At 46.3% G+C, this 25,723-nt stretch overlaps 2 protein-coding genes across 6 annotated transcripts; one reads left to right on the top strand and one right to left on the bottom strand.

Annotated features, from left to right (window-relative positions):
- Positions 1-65: 65 nt before the first annotated feature.
- ccdc66 (coiled-coil domain containing 66) lies at positions 66-7,392 on the top strand. 2 transcript variants are annotated; one of them, XM_029501999.1, is made up of 20 exons: positions 66-215; positions 652-710; positions 919-941; positions 1,056-1,283; positions 1,380-1,644; positions 1,773-1,893; positions 2,154-2,248; positions 2,608-2,657; positions 2,742-2,831; positions 2,912-3,046; positions 3,838-4,128; positions 4,210-4,368; positions 4,512-4,572; positions 4,664-4,741; positions 4,832-5,018; positions 5,110-5,308; positions 5,403-5,455; positions 6,487-6,653; positions 6,943-7,070; positions 7,157-7,371. In XM_029501999.1, the coding sequence occupies exons 1-20, from the start codon at positions 205-207 to the stop codon at positions 7,247-7,249; spliced, it is 2,493 nt and encodes an 830-aa protein (XP_029357859.1). In that variant the 5' UTR covers positions 66-204; the 3' UTR covers positions 7,250-7,371. The 2 variants fall into 2 exon arrangements, with proteins under 2 accessions (XP_029357859.1, XP_029357858.1); XM_029501998.1 differs by having other exon boundaries at positions 6,943-7,392.
- Positions 6,472-25,379, bottom strand: LOC115043475 (protein TASOR-like). Of its 4 annotated transcripts, none has more exons than XM_029501994.1 (28): positions 24,946-25,379; positions 21,746-21,891; positions 21,415-21,507; positions 20,973-21,045; positions 20,665-20,756; positions 20,025-20,156; positions 19,566-19,696; positions 19,084-19,115; positions 18,818-18,923; positions 18,023-18,126; positions 17,781-17,884; positions 17,534-17,606; positions 17,307-17,381; positions 16,846-17,027; positions 16,318-16,617; positions 16,011-16,197; positions 15,117-15,245; positions 14,692-14,846; positions 14,375-14,552; positions 13,499-14,062; positions 12,008-13,296; positions 11,708-11,830; positions 10,694-10,853; positions 10,379-10,487; positions 9,808-9,983; positions 9,570-9,719; positions 8,630-9,269; positions 6,472-8,423 (listed from the first exon to the last, which is right to left on the bottom strand). In XM_029501994.1, the coding sequence occupies exons 1-28, from the start codon at positions 25,208-25,210 to the stop codon at positions 7,922-7,924; spliced, it is 6,270 nt and encodes a 2,089-aa protein (XP_029357854.1). In that variant the 5' UTR covers positions 25,211-25,379; the 3' UTR covers positions 6,472-7,921. The 4 variants fall into 4 exon arrangements, with proteins under 4 accessions (XP_029357854.1, XP_029357855.1, XP_029357856.1 ...); XM_029501995.1 differs by having other exon boundaries at positions 8,630-9,173; XM_029501996.1 differs by lacking the exon at positions 15,117-15,245.
- Positions 25,380-25,723: the final 344 nt, after the last annotated feature.

Here is a 25,723-nt window from a genome sequence, read left to right as displayed (position 1 = left end):
TGACGCTGTTGTTGGTCGTTGGCAGCAACCAGCGTACACAGCTCCGTATCCAGGAAGTGTTGTGCCTCAGCGGCAGCGCGCTCAGAGCAGCGTCCCATCAAACCGCGTTTATTCATTTATTTTACCATTTTAACCCGCTTTTGTTGTTTTCTTATTGGTTTGTCGTTAAATCTGCCGCCGCCCAAGTAAATACCACCCCTCAGCATGAATCTTGGGTGAGTGTTTGTTTATCTATTTGCCTATTTTTAATGAACAATAGCAGGCTAAGCTAGCGCGTTGACGGAGCGTGTCGCAGGAAAATACGGAGGGATTATTTTATATCCTCCAACAGAGCTGCGACCGAACAACAAACCCGCTTTGAAAACAGACACGACGTGACTGAGCATATGAAAACAGCTTGCTGTGGCTGTAAACCAGCCAGTTGTTGTTGTTGTTGTCAACTAGACATGACAGAAAAACGATGAGATGTAAACATTGAGCTAACCAGACACACAGAGGGTTGGTGTGTCTGTCATCTGTGCTCTAAGACATCCGTTCAGCAGGAAGGCAGCATGAAAACATCGACACAATGAGACATTAAAACAAACAAACAAGCAGTTCAGCATTTATTTTTCAGTTGTTCACTTTGGTATTTTTTCTCTTCACGAACAGAGATGGGCTGCTGTTTGAACTTGAAAATGGGAAACCCAGGTTGATTTTACTCAGTCACGGTGAGACATTGCAGTTTGCACTTGTTTTTTCGGGAACATTCATTCACCAAGCAGCTGTTCTTCTTTGGTCTTAAATGCTAAATAATTGTTGACATGCACATTCAGATCTTAGTTTTTAGCACTGCCCTATTCTGCAGAGGTATTAGTGACATCGACCTTTGTATGTAGAGGTGTAGCTGCTCACAATGATCATTTTCTTCCATTTCAGGCATTGCAAAGAATCCAGCAAAGGTAGGAACCCTCTTCTGTTCTGTCCCATTCCATAATTACGTTTACTCTTAAATGTCTCTTTGTCACGTTGTCTTTGTTTTCATTTTTATCTGATTAATTCCACACATGCTGCAGCTGTCAATCAGACCCAGAGCAGCGAACATCCTCAGCTCCCGGCAGCCCTCCTGTGTGGAGGACGTGCAGGTGGAGGAGCGTCTGGCCCGGCAGCAGGCAGGGAAACGCAGAGAGGCCAGGGCGAAGGCAGGAGCAGCATCTGTCCCCTGCAACTCCAACGCTGCTGGAGGGGACAGCAGCAGTTTGACATCATCAAAGGCACATGAGCATCAGAAAGCTGTGGCCAAGGTGGCTCTCATGCTGCATCCCATTTCGACCTGTTATCCTTTGATTTGATTTCACATTCACTTGCTCTGACTGTGTGTGTGTGTGTGCGCATTGAAGGTGAAACCAGACAGGCACAAACACACCTCCACTGTTGGGTCCCTACGAGTCAGTGGGAGAACAGGACAGAACAGCAGGACACAAGCTGGAACTGGTGGAAGGGCGGAGCTAAAGGACAAGCTGGTCAGCGGGGATTCAGGACTGAAGGACAACGTGGTGGTTCTGACCAGTGAGAAGCTACAGCAGATCCTTAAAACTGTCCAGACCTCCAGCAGTACCCAGCACCCATCGGATGACTGCAGGACGCAGGGAAACAGCACCGAAGGTAGTAGACAGGAGGAACTAGACATCAGAAACACAAAAGACCAAAATCCACAATGTGAGCACAAAAATATATTGAGTCTGTTCATTTTTGAGTCATTATGAATGTGTTACTTCTCCAAAATCAACCAGGCTCACAATCCTTCACCTTAACGAAAGGAGGAGGAGAGGAGATGAAGGAGGAAGACACAGGAGGAGGAGGGAAAAGAGAAGGAGACGGCACAACTGGAGCATTTCAGGATAAAGACAGCAGGTGAGATCATCTGAACAGACAATTTTTCTTTCAGGATTAACACATTTAAATATTTATTGAGCAGCAAACAGCCCATTTTTTTTCTAGACATGTAGCAAACTCTTGAGCTACCGGTCAATCTTCGCTCCTACCCTCACCTGTGGTCATGAGCGAAAGAACAAGAGTGCCGAGGTCCAGTATCAGAGGCATATGAATGTAGGTTGGCTCCATCATCCATCGTGTGCCGGTGTGAAATCTATAAGATGGTTACTGTTGTCCAGGTCGTCTGGAAGCTTGTTCAGCTGGATGGAGGATCGACAGTCAGACAGCAGATCAGCCATCGATGCCAAGAAGGCTCAATGGAAAAGAGATCTGGGTACAAACACACACACATTTAACTGTATTTACTGCATATTAGTTCCAGTCTCAAATCCACAGAATTCACACCAAGTCTTTGTGTTTTATCCCCTTTTTGCTTCTCTTTTAAGTTTAAACTGTCCAAAAATGTGGGGTGAACTCAATTTTTAACCTTTACTTACTCTGCCTGCTCTCCTTACGCACACAAATACACGTTTAAAGCCCAACAGATGATTTGTGTCTCAGACTAAATGCAGGCCGCACTGTGGGAGCTTATTCCCACACACTGCCAGATCAAAAACTTATATTCTGATGAAAATAATGAATAAATTATTCTGACAAACAAAATGATTCAGTTCTTATGTGTGTGTCTGTCAGACGAGCAAGTGGCCTTGAAGCAGCAGCGTTCGGCCCCCAGCAGGCTGCAGGTACAGAACGTTTCACCACCTGAGTCTTTCTTCCACCGTTACATTCATAACAATTAGTAAAGCTGGCGTGTGTTTATGTTCCAGGCTGAGGACACAGAGAGAGTGTCATCAGTTCAGAGCTCCATCAACCACAAAGATCAGCCTGCAGCCATCAGGTCCAGCCTCAAGCTCGGGGTAAATGAATGAAAGGCTTTTTTTTTTTTTTACCAAAACAAAAATCCTTCATTAATTTGTGAGCGTTGTTTTCTGTGCAGGAGGTCACACCGATGGAGGAAGTGTTGAGTGCTGAGAGGAGAGAGGAGCAGAGGAGACGCTGGCTGGAGGAGCTGGACCGACAGAGAGAAGACATGACTGAGCGCAGGAGACGAGAGAAACAGCTGCAGAGACAGGTACTGAAGAGACCAGAGACCAGAGACAGGTACTGAAGAGACCTCAGACAGGTACAGAAGAGACCAGAGACCAGAGACAGGTACTGAAGACACCTCAGACAGGTACAGAAGAGACCAGAGACCAGAGACAGGTACTGAAGAGACCTCAGACAGGTACAGAAGAGACCAGAGACCAGAGACCAGAGACCAGAGACAGGTACTGAAGAGACCAGAGACCAGAGACAGGTACTGAAGACACCAGAGACCAGAGACAGGTACTGAAGAGACCAGAGACCAGAGATCAGAGACAGGTACTGAAGACACCTCAGACAGGTACAGAAGAGACCAGAGACCAGAGACCAGAGACCAGAGACCAGAGACCAGAGACAGGTACTGAAGACACCTCAGACAGGTACAGAAGAGACCAGAGACAGGTACTGAAGAGACCAGAGACCAGAGATCAGAGACAGGCACTGAAGACACCTCAGACAGGTACTGAAGAGACCAGAGACAGGTACTGTAGAGACCAGAGACCTCAGAAAGGTACTGAAGACACCTCAGACAGGTACGGAAGAGACCAGAGACAGGTACTGAAGACAACTCAGACAAGTACAGCAGAGACCAGAGACCAGAGACAGGTACTGAAGACAACTCAGACAGGTACAGCAGAGACCAGAGACCAGAGACAGGTACAGCAGAGACCAGAGACAGGTACTGAAGACACCTCAGACAGGTACGGCAGAGACCAGAGACTTCAGACAGGTACGGCAGAGACGGAGTAGAACCTGTGTTTTATTGTGGCTGTGTCTCAGACAGAGGACCACGAGCTCTGGGCCTCCCACTTCGACTCCCTGCAAACGAGGCCTCCTGTCCATGCGGCAGCTCCGTCCAGGAGCTCTGAGCGGGGCGACTTGGATCCCTCGTCCAGCCTGTCCCTGCTCTGGGAGGCCACGAGCAGCTGTGGAGCGGAGAGCGCAGGGAGAGCCAGCGTGGACACCGGCAGCGGACAGCCCAGCAGCTTCCTGAGGTCCATGACTGCCCTGCTGGACCCGGCCCAGATAGAGGAGAGAGAGAGGAGGAGGCTCAAACAGCTGGAGCAGCAGGTGGGGGGGGGGCAAAGTAAAGGGAGGACGGGTCCACTTTGGTTTTCATGGCCCAGGTTTCCTGAATATATCATCCTGCAGAGAGCGATCGAAGCCCAAATGGAGGAGCGTCGGCGGCAGAAGGAGCAAGAGGAGGAGAGGAGGAGGAAGGAGGAGGAAGAGGAGGAGAGGAGGGTGATGTTGGAGAGGGAGATGCTGCAGAGACAGTATGAGCTGGACACACTGAGGGAGAGGCAGAAGGTCAGAGAGCAACATTACATCACCACAATCCTTCAGAGCTCTCAGTCACATCATCTTTGTTTTCTGATGAGGGCACAAAAATAGCAGAATTTTGTCCGATCTGCAACGTGTGTGTCTGTGTGTCTGTGTGTGTCTGTGTGCAGCCGAGCCACCAGGCAGAGGAGCCAAAGAAAAGTCATGATGATGAGACACTGAAGCCTGACGGTGAGTCCAGTCCACTGTAATATTTTATAGTATAGAGCCAAATCACTGCACAACAGCACACAAGGAAAACTGTGTGTCTGTGTGTGCTCAGCGTTTACAGGACAGATGGATTTGGAGGAGAAGCTCAGGACCTCTGTGTCCCCCTACAAAGACTCTGCTGTACAGACAGGTGAGTGAAGCTCCACTTTGACAACCAGAACTGAACCGGATCTGCTGCTGCTCCTGGACCTGATCTGAGCTTCTGCTCCTCCCCGAGCAGAGGCGGCGCAGCAGCTGCCCCCCCCTCAGTCCGCCGCCCCTCCAACCAGCAGGAGCCGAGCGGGGAGGACAGGCAAGGAGAACATCTGTCTGCCAGCAGCTGGAGCAGGAGACAACCCGTACGACGCTTTCGCCCGGACTGACCGGAGCCGGAGAGACAAGAAGAGGCCGGAGTGGAACACACAGAGGTAGAAACACACAAACAGACCTCACCACAGCTGAAACGGGGGGGCGGGATTCTGTTCATCCATACTGTCCATACTACCATACTACCCCCAGGCCGAGCCGGCGGTTCGTCCCGGCCTCAGAGCGTTATCCGGCCGCTCTGCAGAGGAACAGACAGGAGAGCCGACTGAAGCGGCAGGCCGAGCTGCTCGCCCTGCAGGAGAGGACCTGTCAGTCCAGGACCGACCCCCCCGCTCCTCCTCCTGAGCCCCCGGCAGCCCACACACAGACCAGGACGGGCACCAGCACTAAGGTAGATTCCTGAACGCTCGCTTAGACTTTTTTTTTCCCTTCTGTGAAGTAACACTGAGTCGGATTTCTCTGCTGGCTGGATGTTTGATATTCAGGTGGAGTCTGTTTTCAGAGGACAGAACATCTCTGCAGCTGCCAACAGTGAACGGTGAGCAGCACAGACCATCCATTAGTATCTAAACTCAGAGAGTACGGTACGATTCCATTTCCACACCATCTGATGAGTTCTTCATTTAATGTCAACCATCATTTTACATTACGAATTACCAAAAGTCAGCACGATAAATGTTTATCTTCAAATTGATTTATTGTTTTGACGCCTGAATTCAGAAACATGTCGCATTTATAGTGTAACAATTTAAGAAATATACAAAAGCCCTTTGACAATGAAAACAGGCTGAGCGGTGTGTTGTTTCCTCGCAAGCACAACGATATCTGACGCCACTATGAGAAGTCGTGTGTGTGTTTCCCAAAGAGAACTTTGCCTCCATGTTGTCTTTCAGTTTAAGATGTGGAGAAAAGAAAATGTCTGTTTTATCTGTTTTAAGGACAAATTGCAGATGATTTTCTCCTGAAAAGCTGATAGAACAATATGAGGGAGTGTCGAGAACTTTTTATTTTATTATTTAATGTTTTTTTAGCTTTGACCTGATGAGCAGGAACAGGTCCCTGTGGGGGGGGGGGGGGCAGGGAGAGAGAGGGAGAGGGAGAGGGAGAGGGAGAGGGAGAGGGAGAGAGAGAGGGAGAGAGAGAGGGAGAGAGAGGGAGAGAGAGAGGGAGAGGGAGGGGGAGAGAGAGGGAGAGGGAGGGAGGGAGGGAGGGAGACAGACAGACAGACAGACAGACGGACATGTCCATCTACAGATAAACAGGTGACATGATGGTGTAAATATTTTGACCTCTGCAAAAACTGTTGCTCGACTTGGTTCAGTGAGTTTCAATTAGCTCACCCACCTGAACATTGTCCCCCCCTCCCCCCGATGTCTTCTCCCCCCCCCCGTCCTGATGCCTCCTCCGTCCCCCTCCCCGTCCTGATGTCTTCTCCTCCTCCTACATCCCCCCTACCCTGTCCTGATGTCTCCTCCTCCTCTGTCCCCCTCCCCGTCCTGATGTCTCCCCCCCCCATCCTGATGTCTCCTCCTCCTCCTCCCTCCCCCGTCCTGATGTCTTGTCCTCCAGAGGACACTCTCCCCTCGTCCCTGCTGTCAGACACGGAGTGCAGAGTCAGCAGCGCTGCGCTCCTCTTCCTCCAGCCCTGGACTTCGTTCCTTACGTCCGGACTGACGAAGTCTTCAACCTGGACCCCTCAGAGCCCGCTGACACCCCCCCACCTCGCACATTCACAGGTTTTTCTGTCAGATTTACAGCGTGTTTCTCATTGATATTAATGTGTAGGACCTTCAGTCTGTTCATTATTTCTGAATGTGGGCTTTTGTGTTTATTTCATTTTCAAAAATCTTCGATATACAAATAGCAAAAACAAACAAAAAAACCCACTTTAGTAGTCGTGTCTGGTCCGATACATCATCAGAAAATTAGACATATCCATAAAAAGTTAAAACATTTGAATACAAAATTGAAGTCAGGGAATGACTGTCGGGTCGTCATCTTTTTTATGTTTCTCCTCCTCTGAAGCTCCTCAGAGCTCAGCGTCTCCCCCGGCCTCCTCGCAGAGAGACTTCCTCCTCCACCCGGAGCTGCTCCGCAAAACACACACACACCGACAGCAGGAGATCCTGAGAGGTCTGGCCCAGCTGCGGCAGGTAACACACAAACGCACACACAGTCCGCTCCTCAGCCATCCCAGCTGGATGTCTAATCTTTATCCCAGATGTTTGTGTGTTTTCAGGGTTTGTTACAGAAGCAGAAGGAGTTAGAGGCGGATCTCAATCCTCTGCTGAAGTGCCAGGATGTGGAGCGCCAGTCGCCCTCACAGTTGTGATGTCACAGATTTTGGGGGCTTCCTGCCCGTTGAGGTGCTTCGTCTTTGTGTCCTGTAGTTTTTTGTTTTTACTGTTTTTATTTATTGTAAATGTAATAAATTATGTTCTCGGCGATGATTAATTGAAGCGACGTCTTCTTCTTGGGTTGCAGTGACAGGAAGTCAGGGTTGGGGCTCCCAGGTCAGATGAGGGTTGTCATGGTGATGGGTGCTGACAGTTTGCCGGTCTGGGCAGCGTCACCTTAAGCATCGTTATCAGTCTTTGCACTGTGAGGAGCTGCTCCACCGACACACTAAAGACCTCAGCGCCTGTTTGATCAGAGACATTTGACTAAAATCAAATCAAATTATGGTGTTTCAGACTTAAGTCCTCAGAGGTGTCGTGGACTTTCTGATCGATCATCTGTTAACGTCCTGAGCTCAAGCTGAGAGCAAGAAAACATGGAGGGAAAAGCTGGTTTATGCAGGCAAGTTTAATACAAAATTCCTCTTCTGTAAAAAAAAGAACATAAAAAATGCTTTTAAGTTAAAATCAGTTTGTCACTTCCTACATACAACAGCAAACAAACAAACCGCTCCCAGAAAAATGATTTTTTACAGTCTTAAAGAGTCAAACTGGAAGACGAATAAGGCGTTCAGTCTCTTCAGTTCGTGTTCCTGCCTGAAGTGGTTTTACCTCCCATGGTAGTCCCCTCTCTGCCCCCCCGGGTACCTGGTGTGGCCCTGACCTGCTGTGTTGTGATACCCCTCGAACAGTGAAGGGCCAGCTGGTTGGTGGCCCCACAGCGTGGGGCCCAGGCCCCCCGGCCAGGCAGGCGGGGGCCCCAGGAGGCCGTTGGTCCCACCCAGACCGGTCAGGGGCCTGAACATGGGAGCCACCATGAGGTGCTGACGGGGGGGTCGGGGCAGGATGGGGGGCTGCAGGAGGCCGACCCCCCTCCACCGCTGCTGCTCGCCGTGAGCTGCTGGTTGGGGGAGAGTCGGACTCTGCAGCGGGTTGTGGAGTTGCTGCAGATGTTGCTGTTGGGGCAGTGGGAGCAGGTGCAGTCGAGGTTGAGCAGGATTTGGTTTGTTGTGCCCCGTTACCGTGGTGACACCCCCGGTCACCGCCGCGCTGTTTCCAGGTGCTGCTGCCTCTCCTCTGATTAGCTGTTCCTGGGCAGACTGTGCTTCTCTGTAGAGACAAACAGCAGATGATGGATCGCCATTTAACTCATTCTTCTTGATAAAGTTTGGACATCTTTATTTTGTTAAACGGTCTCTAGAAAAAGATCAAGTGACGTCGCTCTGTTACGAACACTAAGAAGTATCAGGAATGTAAAAACTTCATCCTTCAGTTGTTACCTGGACTGCTTCATTTAAACTCAGACTCTGGCTCACCTCGGTCTGTCTCCGTCTGTGGGACAGGCAGCAGGTTCTCCTCGTTGGTCTGTCTGGTCACATGATCCCGTCACTGCAGCCACGCTTGGATTGGATGAAGGAATATGAAGTCCAGACTCTCCTGCCGGACCCCCCCCGCTCGCTGTGGGAGGCTCCTCCACCTGTTCTGGCTGAAGCCCTGAGTGAATTATCTCCAAAGTGGCAGGCGCTGCTATTCTGTCAGGATGCAGCTGGAATGACTCCAGCAGAGCTCCGTGACCAGGAGGAGGGACGAGGCCGCCCTCCGTATGAGCGGGACTGGGGAGGCAGATAAAGGGGGCGGTGCTTGCCATAGCCTGGAAGTCAGACTGCTGCTCCTGCTTCAGCTGAGCCTGACGGTGAGCCCGAAACTGAGAGATGGCCATCCTAAGGACCTCCAGGGCGGCATCTGAAGGCTGCGGCATGCTGTCCTTACAGGAGGCGTCCGGGACCAGCTGATCAGAGAGGTGAGGGAACGGGACGAGGCCGGAGCCGGGCTGCTGGAGGAGCATTGGAGGCTGTTCCCCTGCAGACAGAGGGTGGATGTGTTCAGGGAAGATGGAGGGAGATCGATCGGAGCCTGAAACGGTTGAGTCGCCGTGACTCAGCTGCCTGCTGAGACCTGAGGACAGAGAAGAGTCACCAGAGGAGGCTTCAGACCCGACGTGTCCGGAGCCTAGTTCTGCTTCACATTGCAGACTTAGTTTTAACTGAATGAACTCTCCGTTTGTCTACATTTCAGTTGGTCAGAAGTCTGACCGTTGACAGGCGTTGATCTGAGGATCTGAAATTGGGCCTACGCAGTTGGGAGTTCAGCCAGTTACCATGGTGACTTACTGCAGTGCGAAGCTGTGTGGTGACGGTCTGGGCTTGTAAAGTGAAGTGTCATGTAGATTTTTATATTTTTTATTCACAAACTAACCTCTGGTGGCCAGGAGGTCATCCACGATTGGCTGCTTGTCTTTGACGTTAAAGTTACCAACCAGTCTGGTGAAGCTCTGCAGAATTTCTTCGATGCCAGCCACCACGATACCGCTCCTGGAGTATGTGGGGAATGTCTCAAAGCAACGGTCTGAATAAAACCAACAAGAGCAGTGGCGTCAGTTGGACACTTCAGGAGTGAACCGGGTCAGTCACAGAGAGTCGGCGCTGCCACGTACCGGTCAGGAAGATTATGTGTCGGTAGTGTGTGTAGCGGGCCTGGAGCTCGATGAGACAGTTCAGGTCAGGTGACTGATGGTTCATGTCGCAGTGATGATAGGGGAGGAGCTCGACGATCTGCCGCCTGTGATAGGTCGAGACTAAGTCCAGTATGTGTGCTGCATCTTTCCTGAACCTGACGACCAACCACACACGGTTAAAGAAACCTCCCTCACGTCTGCCTTCCAAAGTCAGAGCCCAGATCTCCATTCAAAGGGTGGAACAGATGGTAATCAGGAACCTGTGGAGGTTTCTGGGCCGACTGACTTCTGATTATAAGAAAAAAAAAAAAGGTTATGTGGGTTGTCCTGAGGCGTCACCGACAGACAGCAGCCTATCATGTTTTTTTAGGAAGAGCCTGCCATGTCTGCCTGGTGTTTTTTAAAGTGAATCTATGACCCTGAACTCAAGTCATGCAATTTGTACTGAAAGAGAAAAATAAGACCTGTTTCTTAAGAGAACTTGGTTGAATGCACTTGAGATGTTTTTCCTTTGTACTGACATTAGCTGCTGTGCACACACAATCAGTACCTGGCTTGTTCTTTCAACTTCTTGTGAGTTTTACAGTGAACCTTCCATTTCCACACACTTTCAGGAGAACTTTGCTGTTCCAGCAACGTCAGCAGTGCAGCCAATCGACCTGCAGAACAACGTCTTATTCAGCAACTCATCCTTTAAACAACTCATGCAGCAGGTCCACTTAGTAATTAAACTGTCTACCAATTTAAAGCAGGCAGATTGAAATAATCACAGCGAGACGTTATTTCCCTCTGTGACTTTTTCAGGATGTGTGTAAAAGGATGCTTTTTGTTGGATCCTGTGATTGGATGTGAATCCCTGACCCACCCTGAGTGATGAAGTCCGGATTGAGGATTGACTCATGAGAAACGATGCAGCCTCCGGACACAAAGAGCTCGTTGTAGCTGTTGTTCCTGATGTCATCCAGAGTATCGATGCCCACAAACACAACAGACGGCTGTCGCTTCAGAGACACCAGGCTCGGGATCTGATGTGTACACAATCACACCTCCTGTTAGTTGATTTGCAGGTACACACTTCTTCTGTTACTAAATCTATCCAGCTTTAAAAATACCAACTGTGATCAAAGGTGGCAGCTTAGATCAAACAAACAAAAAGGCCAGACGAGCAGTAAAACACTCTTCTCTTACACTAACTTAGAGTGCTGAGTTCCACAACTGCTGTAAGCTTTGTGATTTAAAGTGTTCTTTTCACATCTGATGTGAATCAAGCTGAAATTCTCTCAACAAATGTAATGTCTCTTTTTTGATTGATTTCTTCTCCAAAACAAACAGCGCAAGACAAAGAAATAAGTGAGAGAGAAGAGAAAAAGTGGCATAAAGGGGAGACAGGCAGATTAGAGGATTCTCTCCAGAGGCAGCTGCTTTGTTCAGGAACAATGGGCTGTCGGCCGTCTCACGCCAGCTGATAATGAAGTGATGCCAAGTTTGTAATCTAGTTAGCGTCTCTGGAATTTGCACCAAAGCACCTTCAGGGCCAGCGGGACTGTAGAGAGCTGCTGCAGACATACAGACAGGTTTGATCCTGTCAGTCTGCATGCACGTCTGGCACGGCCTCGTCCCTTCACCACCGTGAGAAGCTTTGCTGCCAGAGTGGAAGTCCATCAAGACAAACTAACACAAACAACTAGAAGGCCTGAAGTTTGTGAGCAAACGGCACATAGAGAAATCTGCTCTGGGAGGATGGAGAGTTTTAACAGCTGCCTGCCTGTCAATGTCAGGACCACTGACATACAGACCAGTTAACCTGAACAGATAAACCAGCAAGTGAGCAAGATCACAGGTGATATTCACACACTTGGTTGTTAAACTGATTGTTCACCTCGTGTATGTGTGCAGCGATGTCTTTGTTCTTAATGATGACCAGCAGTCTGTTGTCAGAACTTTCTTGGCTGAGAAAGGAGACAGGATTCAGCTCCTTGTTTCCCTGCTTCAACAGGTGCTCCTGTGCAAACATAGATTTGGGGATTAATATGCATTTTATTTCTGTACAAATCACTTTTTTTTCCCACCACAATCTGAAATAAATTGCAATTGTTAAAACATCTGCCTCCATATACAGCACCTGGAGGAACCACCTGGAGTCTTTTCTCACTATGAAGCGTGTTTCCCCTGAAGTTACCTTGATGTCCTCGTGAGCCTGGTCCACGGGCCCTGAGCTGTGGATGTAGAACTGAAGGGAGTTTTTCTTGACGTCTTTGATGATCTCCTCCAGACTGTTGAACACCTCAGGCTGCAGCTGACTGATCAGGGAGCTCAGGGCTGTGGCTGGTGGAGCAGGGATGGACACACAGGCCGAGTCGGAGACCAGCTTAGGAGGGTGTGAAGGTTCTGCTAGTGGCTCTGAGACACGACATAACGCTGGGGGGGTCAAATCAGAGTTTGACCCTGCAGGGCTACCCATGCCTTCTGCACCAGCTGTGAAATATACAGTCCTGGTAGTGCTGTTGTCTTGTGTTAGTCTGACTGTGCACGTGACTGTCCTGTTGACGTCTAGAGATTGACCTTGCTGGGTTAGCAAGTTGTTGACGGAAGTGTCAGTGGGCTCGTAAACAGAACCAGATGGAGAGGTAGGAACAGATAAAGTGACGTGAGAAGCCGAGGGATTCCTGCTGTCTGTATCCTCAGGAAACTGTCTTGTGATTGCATCTGGCTGCCACACTTCACCTCCTCCGGGGAGTGCAGGAGCCTGACTGGTAGAAGCAGTGGCATCGGCAGCTGTGGCTTCGCCACAGGCAGCAGAACTGTCATCCTCTTTGTCCGTTTTTGTGTTTGCTGCTCGGATGCTGGCCACAAAAGCACTTACCGAGCTAGCCAACGCGGTCTTGGCTTCAGTCAAGCCGGTGCCTACATTGTGGTTTGGCCAGTCCTCACTAAACTCCATCAACATCCCGTTGATGCTCTCCTGTAGAGAACTCATGTAGTCCTGGACAGGCGGACAGGGGTTGTAGAAAGATACATACTGTGAAAACTGAGATATGGAGCTGTGTGGGAGATTTCCTGTGTTTGAAGTGGAGTGTGGGGACTCTGGGCAGCTGTAATGAACACTCTCATCCCGCAGGAGGAGCTGAATGTCTGAGGAGAAGTCACTTAGATGTTTGTCCACAACGCTGTCGATGTCTGTTAGAGGACATGAAGGAGGTGAGGAGATGGATGGTGAAAACACAGGGCCACCTGCCACATCCTCCCGCTGGTGATCTTCCTTAGTTTCTTTTCTCTCCTGTAGACGTTGTGCACCAAACTCCATCACCTCCCCTTTTCCATCCTCCTTGCTTTGTTTAGAGAGTGGTGAGGAGTTTGTTCCCCTCTTTGGAGCTGAAGGAATAGATGGCTTGGTGGATGTTAAATCAAATTGCTCTTCATTCTTCTTTTCTCTCCCCTGATGCTTCTCTTGTCTTTCCTTAGACACTCCTGCAGGGGACACATGGAGCATTATGAGAGCCTTTCCAATGACATAATTATTGGTAAAAAAAAAATGCAACAGAAAACATTCCTGACTTAACTAGAGCCTGTTAATGGGCCTGTATTTGCATGAGTGGCAGTCAAAGGGGTGGTTTTGGCATCTAAAACATGAGGTTGAACCTGAATCCAGCTCAGGTTCAGTGAGTCTTACCTGCAAACCCTCTGGGGGCTGTGGGGGCTGAGTACTCCTTGTTAGCACCAACGAGGTGCACTTTACCCTTGTTAAGTAGGATATGCTCTTTGGGTCCCAGGAGATGGCACTGGGAAAGAGAGGGAGGAGGGCTGAGCTGTGGAGATGGGCATCGAGAAGAAGAGGCGGGGGGACTGGGCTGTGGAGATGGGCATTGAGAAGGAGAGTTGGGGGGGCTGGGCTGTGGAGATGGGCATTGAGAGAGAGAGCGCAGAGGACTGGGCTCTGGGGACGGACACTGAGACAGGGAAAAATGAGGACTGAGCTCTGGAGACGGGCTCTGGGAGGGTAAACACGGGGGGCTGGGGTCAGGTGACGGGCACTGGAAGGGAGAATGAGGGGGGCTGGGCTCGGGGGATGGGCAGGCACCGGGAGATGAAGTAGGGCTGGGTTCAAGAGACTGGGCGGGGCTCTTCCTGTGGGTTTTGGTTAATGTGGTGATGCCTGTTGCCGTGGTGAAGCGCTTGAATCGAGGGTCCTGAGGGATGTTTCTGTCTCTCTGAGTGTACCGCTTTGAACACAGACCTGCAGACATAATTCAGAGGTGGAATCAACTTTGACTTTAACTTGAATCAAAGCTCTACATTTCTTATGTGGTTTCTGTGTCTACATGACTCCCTGTTGGTTTAGAGGAAGTTTACATCTTCAGCTTTTAACTCCAGCACAGAGTAAAGTAAAATTCCCGTTTTTTGTCTGAGGTATTACTTCATAACAACAGCTGGATAAAACGTAGCTTTTCTTTGTTCTCTTAAATATGTCTTGATGTATGTCATGGATGACGTATGACGCATGTTTTGTTGATATAAGACCTGATGTTCCCTGAAGAGACAGACAGACCTGATATGGGAATGAGGACCCATGGGATCTCCCGCTCCACTTCATCCTCTTCGTATCCTCCCACTCTCCTCCCCAGCCCTCCACCTCCTCTCCCTGCTGCTCCGTGGTGATTAGTGTCCCCGCTGTGGGAGCTGGGACTGAATCCCTCCAAACTACTGATGCTGCCCGCCGTCTGCTCCTACACACACAGACAGAGGCTGAATATACTCTGGGGGGCATTTTGTACAAAGCCACAACGGCTGTTCTTGCCATGCATCTGTGATTTGAAGAAAATAAGTTAAAGCTAAAAGGTAAGAAAAAATTTCCTGTTCAGTTACCTCCAGTTCCTCCTGCTTCCTCAGGTCAATGTCACAGTTCGTTGGAAGACCCAACTTGGCAGCAAGTCTATCAAACGGCGAGGATTCCCTCAGCTCCTCTTCCTGCATCTCACCAGGGCTTTGACCAGGTGTTCCCTTGGCAGCGTTGAACAGGCCTGTCAGGGGGCAGAGAACCTTCATCTTCAAGAGTTTTCAAGATGCTGCCAACATAAGCGCAACATTTCTTTTTGTGCAAGCTTATTCTTGTGTACTAAGGAGAAAAGACCAACGGAAACAGGATGTGAATGCAGCCTGAAAAGAAAGAGCTGCTTCGCCGCAACAAAGGAGACAAATACTGGCTGAACCGAAGAGTAGAAAAGAACCAACAGTAGCTGAAGGCGCCATCTTAGTCAGTTAGTACATTTTGTGTCAGAAAGTCCTGTCACCTGTTAGCAATCTGAGAAGTTTGCCAGCTAGTTCTGATCCATCTTCTCTCAGATCAACATCTTTCAAACCCATTGAGCCAATCACAGATGCAAGAGTGCCAGGAAAGGCAGGAACTTGGCTCCCCTCAACTAGAAGCCAAAAGCAAAATGAAAACATGTTGGTAAACATCTCTAAGGTGTAACCAGATAACGCAAAGCAAAATGACAATTACAGGCAAAGCTTATACACAAACAGATGAGAGCTGACTACAGAACACAGAAATTGGGGTAAAGATGCATCCATGCACATTAAAAGCATTTCCTGGGTTACAGCATTCATAATGGCCAGAGGTGTTTTTGAAGAACATTTACCACCACGATGCCTCAGTGAAGCTGACCTTTGACAGTTTAGATACTAAATGTAATCACTTAATGTTATTTCCATGGACATTTGATTTCAGTTTTGTCCCAATAACAGTATGGCTTTCTGAGTTATGGGCAAAAATGTGGCTTTTGAGGTAACATTGACCTTTGACCATCTAATGCTAATCAGACGTTTGAGTTTAAGTGAATGTTTGTGTCAGATGTAATGCAATTTCCTCAGAACATGGGGAGCATTAAACTTTGACCTTTAACCACCAAAATGTTCATCTTTGAGCCCAAATGAGTTTTTATGAAAACTGTAATCAAATTTTCTGAGATATTGTGTTCAAACAGAGAGACACGAGCCCTGCTCGTCTCTATCTGCTCTAATCTCCCACCAGCTGAATCAGCCTCCACAGGGAGGTTGTTGGAGAAGAGAGGGGAGAAGAAAAAAAAAAATCACCTGTTGACAAACTTTTAATGCACAAAGCACACACACTAAATCAACCAACGCTCTGTACTTTGGCACTTTTCCACTCAGGGTCTCCCCACCTGGAACCTTGTCATGGCTTCCTGCTCCCTGTGATGCTCTCAGGTATTTTAGTGTTCTCTCTGCTGTCTCCTGTTCCAGCCTCCTTTTCCTGCCCGGTGTCTTCAGCATTCCTTCCCCTTGCTCTCTCCTCACCTCATTTTCTGCATTTCTCTTTGATGTCAAAACCAGGTCAATCAGCTGCTGGACCTGAGCAGCAAAGAAAAAGATAAGCATGACAATCATGAGGAATGTAGTATTTCTTCTTTAAACCATGCTAACAACATACCAGTGAAGAAATGCACACAATACACCATTTGTCACGCTCACCCTGATATCTTTGGCCTTCTGAGTGTTTGTCTGATCATCTCGGGTGTTGCCAGTCAACGTGCTCCCTGTTGACGCTCTCTTGCCTCCACAGCTCTTCCTGGGCTTCACCTGTGGCTCCTCAGGGACGGAGTACACCTCCATCAACTGCCTGGCCCTGGCCACTGACAGCAAGTAGACGGCAGGTTTGTACAGGTAGGAGCGCAGGTAGCCTTCCCTGTTCAGCCGGTGGTGTGTAGGAGCAGGGAATGTCTTTTGCTCATCTTGTTTGGAGTCGTACTCGCCCATGGGGTACTGTCGAACCTGGACAGCAACCACAGAAAAATGGAATTTAACGTTATGAGGAAGAATTAAAGAAACCGATGAAGCGGAATGAAGTACATTAACAAAATACACTCAACTTAAAGTAATCATAGCTAGCCATCTTATGAAATTTGGACAATGGGCATCAGCAGCCACTGCTCAGATCATAACAAAGTCCCATGGGAGAGCAATCGTCCAAACTGAATTACAAGGACAACTGTGTGATACCTTGCCATCATTCAGGCCACTGAGGTATTCCTGTGCCTGCCGCTCCACACCAGCAGACAGCTCAGCAGGAGGGTTAGCACGGGCCTTGACGAGGGCGTGATGCAATGCGGGGATAAAGTGGCCCAGATGTGGCATCACCGCGGTGACAGATGTCAAGGACTCTGAGGCTTGTTGGGCAGATCCTGTGGAGAGAAATGGAAAAACCTACATTTTCGTTGTCTTTTTTTCAGCTGTTATGCAGTTCGGTAGATTGTCTTTGCTCCTGCACATCCCTGCTGTTTACTGCCACCGTCACCAGAGCAGACAATGCGCTTTCTGTTTACAACAGTATGCACACTCCTGGTGTTTGTGAATGGTCAAGTGTTGTCCATTTTCAGATGTGTTAGTCTGAATGGAGATAAATTCTGATGTGGAAGCAAAAACTGGTCGTCTTATTATTCATTAAAAAAAGAGTTACTCACTGGATTTTGCTACATCTCTGGTCTCTGGGAAAACAAACAAGGCCTGGAGACTCCTGCTCCAGTTCTTTTTTCTCTCTGAGAAGAGGAAAACATCATTTAATACTAAGAAGCAGATATTTTGCTCATCAGTATTTAGCATCCAAAATGTTTTAATTTTGTGTGTTGCTTATATTAGACGCGACATATAATTGAACATCTGGTCATGAAATAAATGTCCCATGTCATACCAGAGGGTGTGGCCATCTGCACACTGGAGAGTAGAAAGAGAAATCCTCTCTCTGTTAGCGGAAACACCAAAACCTGAAGGGAGAGCGGATGATTCATATAATAGTTTTTGTGTAATTTCCCTTTTGTTCCCTTCCTTTGCATTTTCCTCCTTTCTTTTTTCTTCCTCCCTTTATTGTTCCAATCTTCCAGCTGCTCACAATGAATCACAAATTTACTGATTTAAAATATTAAAGCAGAACAACCCACCATTCTCTTTATCTCCAGTTCATTCAGTAGCTTTGTTACGCTTGTTGTCGACCGGTTTCTGTCAACCACCTCCAGGAGACTGCAGTAATAACCGTTCTTCACAACTATACAGACACAAAAACACTTTAACTCACAGGTAACACAGCAGTGAAACACGTGTTTGGCCTTCATCAGTGAAGTAAAGCTCAGAGAATCTCAGTACCATGGACACCTTTAAGGTGGGAGGGTTTATCTGACCTCACCTTCTTGGCTGCTGTCGTAGAGGTTGTAGGAGAGCAGGTCAGCAGGGAGGCGCTTTGTCAGCTGGTCCAGCCTCATTAAACAGCCAATTTTCAACTTCTCTGGTCTGAGAGAGACACAAAGTGAAAAACACAGTCAATCAGTAAATCATTTCAAAGTTTGAAGAAGGGCCCTAATACACCAATCCTGTTTTTGGGAACATGCAAACTGTTTTACAACCCTCCTCTTGTGAAAGTTTCCCTGAGGTAACAATTAATCTTCGAAGAGAAGAATCATGAAGCCTCTAAAATGTAAATGCATGTATCTTGTTTTTGGACTGTCTTCGTGAATTTTGTCCCTGGTTCACTTGCGCACTGATATTTGGAGAGATAATGGACTTATTTTTATTTGTTACAAATTTCTTTCTGAAGGTCGGACCGTCAGATCACAGTATGCTGTTACACAAAACTATTCCGGATAACAACAGGTGACAACAGAAGGGACATTGTTTTAGTAAAACCACGCTACGCAGCAAACAACCAGAAGGATTCCATCAACAACTGCCGCAGTTTTGAAGCAGCTGCAGCAGTTGCTTCAAAACAAAAGCATCAAGGCGACTCATTACGTCTTTAAATAGGAATTTCCTGAATTCAGTCAAACAGCATTCAAGTTGAGTTTGAGTTGAACGTGTAATTATTCACTTATTCATAAGTTAAGGCCTTTGTCCTCAGCAGCATTTTCCAGTTTTTAGTGAGATAAAGTGAGATAAAACGTTCTGGACACAGATGAACTTAATGTGATGTCAGGTCCGTACTCACAATCTGTGGGGCAGGAGAGGAGGAGAGAAAGAGCGAAGGGAGATCTGGAGGAGAACCTGGTCACCTTTCACTAAATCCCCGCTCCACACAGTGTACTGCGCTCGCTCTTAGAGGACAAAACACAGCAAGAGAGAAAGTATCAGCTCCAAAGAAAGAGAGGAAACTCACTCATTTTTGAGTGCTATTATGTTTTAAATTCAAACTGCGAGTGTGAACAATCTTCAAGCTTTGATATGCTTCGTTGGAAAAGAGGGAGCAGTGCTCACCTTTACTCCCTTCTGCAGACTGACTGTTCAACCTGTTCAACAAACAAAACAGACAAAAGTGAAAATTAACACAATTAATTAATACATACAAATGCACTGATTTCATTGTGAGATTTTAATGACTTAACATCAAAGTAGAAAATAAAGCCGCAAAACAATGTCTGACATGTTTTAAAGATAGCCAAGGCCTGGAACAGCACAGTTAAGGTTACAACTTTTCTTTCTTTCAGCAGCACCAAACTGAATGCTGGTGGTTTCACACATATAAATAAACTTTTGTTATTGGAACCCCAACAGGAGGAAGGCTTGGCTGTGAGAGCTCCACAATCCTGAGGATTAACTTTCCAATGAGCAGCTCTTTTCTCTGCTCAGTCTGTCCTCTGATGTGGCTTATTCTTTGTTTTTAAAACCATCTTTGATTTGGTGACATTAAAGATGACTTGATAGAATAAAACATAGCTGAGGTTTTAACATCCACATACCTGAGGGGGGCCAGAGGTTTGCTAGGAAGTGGGGTGTCCTTTCCTATAAACTGGAAGCTGATGACAGCGTATGGACAAACTTGGCGAGGCCTCTGACGCAATTCATCAAAGGAATACTCGTAGAAGTAGTGCTGAAGACAGAACAAAAACAGAAAGCGTTTAAAGACGTGCTTTTGCATCATTTAAACTGGATTTAATGAAATATTTTTGAAAAAGCAAAGAGCTGAATTTCACTGTGCACTGAAAACGTAAAACTTAAAGGAGTGCTGTCTCTGCCACGATGTTCCCAACATGAAGCAGAGATCATTTAAACCATTTATACTGAATGTCAGCATCCCACTGATTCACTGTGTGAATGTAACAATATCCAGACACAACCGGTCCGTTCCTATGTATTTATCAAGTGTTTGAGAAAAGAGCCCCCAGTTATCCAGATGTTTTCCCAGTGTGTGTATTTACCTGTGTGAGCTCGAAGGCTCGGTAGGAATTAAGCGAGGTGACTTTGCTGAAGTTCTTGGATACGTGGCTGTCAAAGCGAGGCGTTGGATCGAGAAGGTTTTTCATGTTTTCGTAAATGCTCTTAATCTTTCCCTGAAAGCACAAATAGAGATAATTTATGTGCCTAAAACTGGTTATTATTATTCCATCACTACATCCAACACAAAAAAGGGAAAAAGAAACAGGCTAACCGATACAAAGAGCCTTAAATCAAGCTCAGCCAGTAACACCAAAGTACATAAATACAGTTCTCGCAGCAATAGCACCCAACTGTGCCTCAATTTACCGTTTCATTATTACAAAATTAGTTTACATGAGTAACACTAAATTACACTAGCGTGTAGAGTTATCTCGCATAGTCTACTTTCTATATTCCTCTATATAAGTTTTAGCCAAATTGTGATTATCTCGTTATGTTCTTTAAATGCACTTAAAAATGTTAATGCAATTCTCTTCCTAAAAAAATTAAGCATACAATATATTTTATTAACTGAAGCGTATTTTCAGATTAATGCTGAGAAAAGAACTGATCCAGCTCTATACAGTTTCACAGTAACAGCAGTGCATCACAAAGGCAGTGCTGATGATGATGATGATTTACCTTCATCACTTTGAAGATGATGATCTCTCCTGTAGTTCCCGGAGTGAGGGCATTAACCTGGAGGATGTCTGAGTATCTCGACAGATACACTCCTGAGGACAGACACACACAAGAGCGCAACTACATCAAGACCATTTATTTTTTTTTATCAGTTTTTTTTTTCTGTTCAGATTCAGTGTGCATATTTTTTAAAAACGGCTTTAAGTGATTTAGCTCAGAATCAACAAAAATTGGGGGAAAATGGGCGTAAAAAAGGTAAAAAAAAATGCAATTGTGTGTTATTTATCAGCATAGATATGTTTTCTCACCTTTGGTGGGATTTCCCAGTAGTGTGATCCGGGTGTGACTCACATACAGCCCCTTCTCACAGAGCATGGGCAACTGCAACAGTCAAATGTTTCAGAAAAACTAAAACTTCAGACCACAAATTGAAGAACGCATCATTTGTGAAGAAATATGATTATTAATGGTTATCAAATCATTGCTCGAGCCTCGTCCTAATCTCAAGATTTTATTGAAAGAGCAGCGCTTTGTATTTCCCAGAAGAACATTCAGTAATCCTTTCTGAGAAAATGTTTTCAGACACAAGAGTCAAATATTTCTTTTTAAATTGTTCAGCAAGTGAAAAACTTGGAGCTTGGGATAAATTACAAAACAGTACCAGCGCGAAAAGTGTTGCTCAGTTGAATTTTCCTGATGAAAATCTATTTTTAACATAATTAGATGAAACTTAACAGAATCCCATTTCACCTTGACAGCATCAGCCAACAGGAAACCATAGCTCTCCTCCAGCTCCTTATCAGTCCTTCCATCTGTCTTCAGCTCTTTCCTCTTCTCCACAAACTGAAACACAGTAAATTTGAAATTGAGCTGCTCATGCCAAATATTGCTCCCTACTGAACAATACCAGCACATTCAGGTTTTTCTGAATGAGGGTTGTGGTTGATCTTTTCTCACACTCACACAAATAACGCAGTTATTTTAGACTTTTTGTATCCATCATTCTCTCTATAAATGCACCTCCAAACACTTCAGAGTCTGAATAAGCTGACAGGTTAACTAACAGCAATCCAGCACTCACCTCTTTTTCCAGCAGCTCACTGTGGACAAGGCGAGGTTTGCTGTAGGTGAAGCAGCTGGCAGAGCCAGTGTCAATGTAACTAGAGGTCAGGATGGACATCATGTCTTCAAACTCCCTGGACTCAGTTGAGACGTACTGAAAGAGAGCTGAAAGAAAGGATGACAGATGGTTGGTTTAAAAAAAAAATAAATAAATAAATCATACACAACTTCCAACAATAATCATGCATATCATAATAAATATGATTCCATAGCTTTCCACACACACCACTTGGCCACAAGTATGTGGAAACCGAACCTCCACTTTGTATATGTGACACGATTTTGGAAGCTGATGCTCATTTAGCTACAAGGGCATTATCAGGGTCCAGTTCAGGTTTTTCATGGACCTGGTTTTGTACACGGGGGTATTGCTGTGGTAAAACAGGAAAGGCCAAACACAAACCACTGTATTGTCTAAAATGTCATCACTCTAGCCTTCAGATTTCCCCTAAATGGAACTCAGGAGCACAAACAAGGAAAGAACTGCAGAGAACTCTTTACAAAACACTGGCTCCTCATCATTTATTCTCCGGCTTTAGGGAACAAAGATAAATGATCCAGAGCTCATTCACAACACTTGGTTTTGAGTGAGTTCATTTAATGGGTTCCACACAATCACAGATAAATGTGTAATAAATGTCCTGATACTGCTAGTCCCTTATGCAGCCTTAGCACCTTTCAGGTGAGCCTTTCCCACACCCAAACAGAAGGTGTCGGCAGCTGGGGACCCACCTCAGTTACAACAGCACCAGTTGGGCCCTTTTTCTGCCAAATTCTCAGGAGATTAAAATTTTTGAAGCAGCTGCCATCCTCAATGTAGCGAAGAGGGCTTAGTTGGAGCACCTGCGCTCTATGCTGTCCATGTGCAACTGCATCCACACAGAAATCCAACAACGGAACGGAAATTAAACAAAAGATCATGTTTGTCATCGTATTGTCTGTAAATGCACGTGCTTTGCATACAACAGTTTTCCTCCATATTAGTATTATATTATATTATATTATTATTAGCGATGACACGCATGAATCTGTTGTAATTGATGAATTAAGTTTTGTGTTTTTTTAACGATTTAAAAGGCAAATGTCAGGACAGAAATAATGCAGACATATGCTGACTTTAAGGTCCTTGTATGGGTCAAGACCCAAATAATGCAGGAGCACAGAACACCAAGCATGACGAGTAAACCAAAGAAGCTTGCAATTAACCATTATTGTCAGTATTAATTATCAAACAACAAGGAAACATGCTCCTTAAAATGTTGTAAATGGCACACTCAGGTGTGTCTTCAGAAACCCCAAAATATTACATTTAAAATTATATTAGAAAAAGTATTAAATTCTCACACTTGACAAGTTGACTGACTTAAACAATGAATCTATGATCAAACTAGTTACCTGATACTTTTCTGTCAATCTACTTATTGATTTACCAGCTAACTGTTTCTGTTGTTAAACTGAAATTGGTGCCCCTCACATGTCAAGCTCTATTTCCCCCGACCGATTATTTTTCCTTTGTTGCAGACTGCGAGTCAAGCACACTTGACCTCTGTCTGATATTTTTTTGAGTTAAAGTTGACAGAAAATTACCAGCTGGGATTGAGAATACATTTGGGCTTGAGCTCAAGTAAAGAAAAGCATACATCAACCAGGGCAGTGTCTACACAGCAGTCTTTTAACCTGAAGCTCAATCAAACCAAACACATTTCCAGACAGTGAGCTATTTATTAGGAATACCATACTTTTGTTCTCAGAACAGCTTTTTCTTCTCCACACTTTCCTTTCAGATTATGCTCCTCTGAGTTGTCAGTACCAAATTCAAGATCTAGTGGACTGAGATCTGGAGAGTTGTTGTTTTTGTTTATTTGATCCTCGTAATCTTCCACCTCAGCAGCAGCTACTCTTCCTGAGGTTCACAGTGAAATCCCTGACATGTCCATGAAAGCTTCTGCTTTGTAACATGATTCATAATCATGGCGTACCTTTTAGAAGGTGGTAAACTGGGACGATAAAACCCTCATTTACCGTGTAAATAATGTATTTATGGTATTTAAAAAAAAGGTCCCACACCCTTGGACCAGCAGCAGCAGCTCTGACAGACACATGGCAGCTTTGGTCCACAGATTTGTGTCTTCATGCCAAACTGGGCCTGGTCTGCTAAACCTGGACCCCTTTTAGTATTTGTCCAGTCTTCAGTGTCCTCAGATTTCTGTTCCTGGCTGACAGGAGGGAAACCTGACCTGACCTTCTGTTGTAGCTCATCCACCTCCAGGTTTGACATACGCTCTCCGCACTCCCCTTCACACAGCTGTAGTTTTCTGAGAAACTATCAACCAACAGCTCCTGTCATCTGCATTTCCCTCCAAAGAACTGCATTTTTGTTTTTTCCCCATTTCACACACTATTCTGAGCAAAAGCCCTGAAAGCCTGCAGACTGAAGAGTGAGCTGCACCGACAATCACGACAGTCCTGCATGGGTTTATGCACAACTGTGCGCCTGTATCATGCAGTCAAACCTTGACTCAGCGAAAAGGGGAAGACTGACACAATATTTACATAAACTGACTGAAGAGTCACGCCGTTTGCACGGGAAAGGAAGCAAAAGTTAAATCCCTGACATGTGCATCAACATCTAATGCTCACTGAAGTGTAAACAAACAAGGGGGTGGACACCACATGATAGCTAACAGTCACCAGCATCACAACAAAGCCGGGGCAAAGAGCTAAAATCAGATATCTGCATCACACACTAAATTCATCTTCAGCTTAAATCTGATTAATTAATGGCACGATTAGCATTTAAAGAGCGTTAGCTGGCTAGCTGCTAGCTGGCACACCGAAACACGGTTAAACTTGTACACAAAACTTTTCCTGGGTGGATTGAAACGAACACATTTCAGCAGAGTTAAGTGAATACCAAACACTTCCATAAAAACGGTGGATCCGGAGAGCTGTGCGGGGAAACTAACAAACCCAAACCGGTCAGAGAAACGTTCCTGTCCGATAATGCATCTTTGTCCGTTACTCCCTCAGACTTCAGACTAACGGTCGAATAAGACTCGGATCAAAACGAATAAAATGATAAAAAAAATGTCAAACTTTTTATGCTTTTTTAATAATTGGACGATATCGTTAAAAAAACAATCAGGGGGAGCAGCCCACCTCTGTTTTCCTTGGCTTTCCTCGGTATGTGGAACTTGTTCGGCTCCATCGGCATATGCCGCTGGTAGACGCCCTGCGTCGCCGAGTTCCTCCTCTCCATCCTCGGCTGAGCAGCGGCCGGTCGGTCCTGTCCATTCGGAGGTTCTCTCGGAGCCTGGATCTCGATCACCTCGCCATCTTGCCAGCTAACGTTAGCTGTGGGCTCCGCGGCGGCGGACAGCCGCCTCGGTCGAGCCGCCTCCCTCCGGACCAGGCTGTCGTCCATGGTCGGATATTTATTTTTTTTCCCCAGCCGACCCGGGACTCCCTCCTTGTCCGTCGCCCCGTCACCGTGTCTCCAATAGAGCTCCGGGAGAGAGACCGCTGTTACCTCCGGACGAAGTAACAACGTAAAGAATCAAACCAACACATAAAGTCCGCCATGTTTCCTGAAGACGCGATCTTCTTCTCTGACGTTTGAATGCAGCTGCCGGGAGGCACGCGCTTTTACTGCCACCTGCTGGACACGCATAAAATAAAACAAAATAAAACTGAATATAATATAGTAAAACATAACATAATACAATATAAAATCATGAAATAAAATAAAACACAATATCATATAATATAATAAAGTACAATAAAATAAAATAAAATATGAAACCCTAACCCTCTCTCTCTCTCTCTCTCTCATTCCTCTCATTTATTATTTTTACTTTTAGGTTTTTTATGTTTGTACTTTCATCTTCTTTTGTCTCTATTTCCTATTTAAAATGAGATGATTCTGAAATTCAGCAAC

Source organism: Echeneis naucrates, chromosome 5, assembly GCF_900963305.1.
Source record: "Echeneis naucrates chromosome 5, fEcheNa1.1, whole genome shotgun sequence".
Classification (NCBI taxonomy): Eukaryota; Metazoa; Chordata; class Actinopteri; order Carangiformes; family Echeneidae; genus Echeneis; species Echeneis naucrates.
Note: the sequence above shows the minus strand (reverse complement) of the source record. Positions and strands in the feature narration are given on the sequence as shown.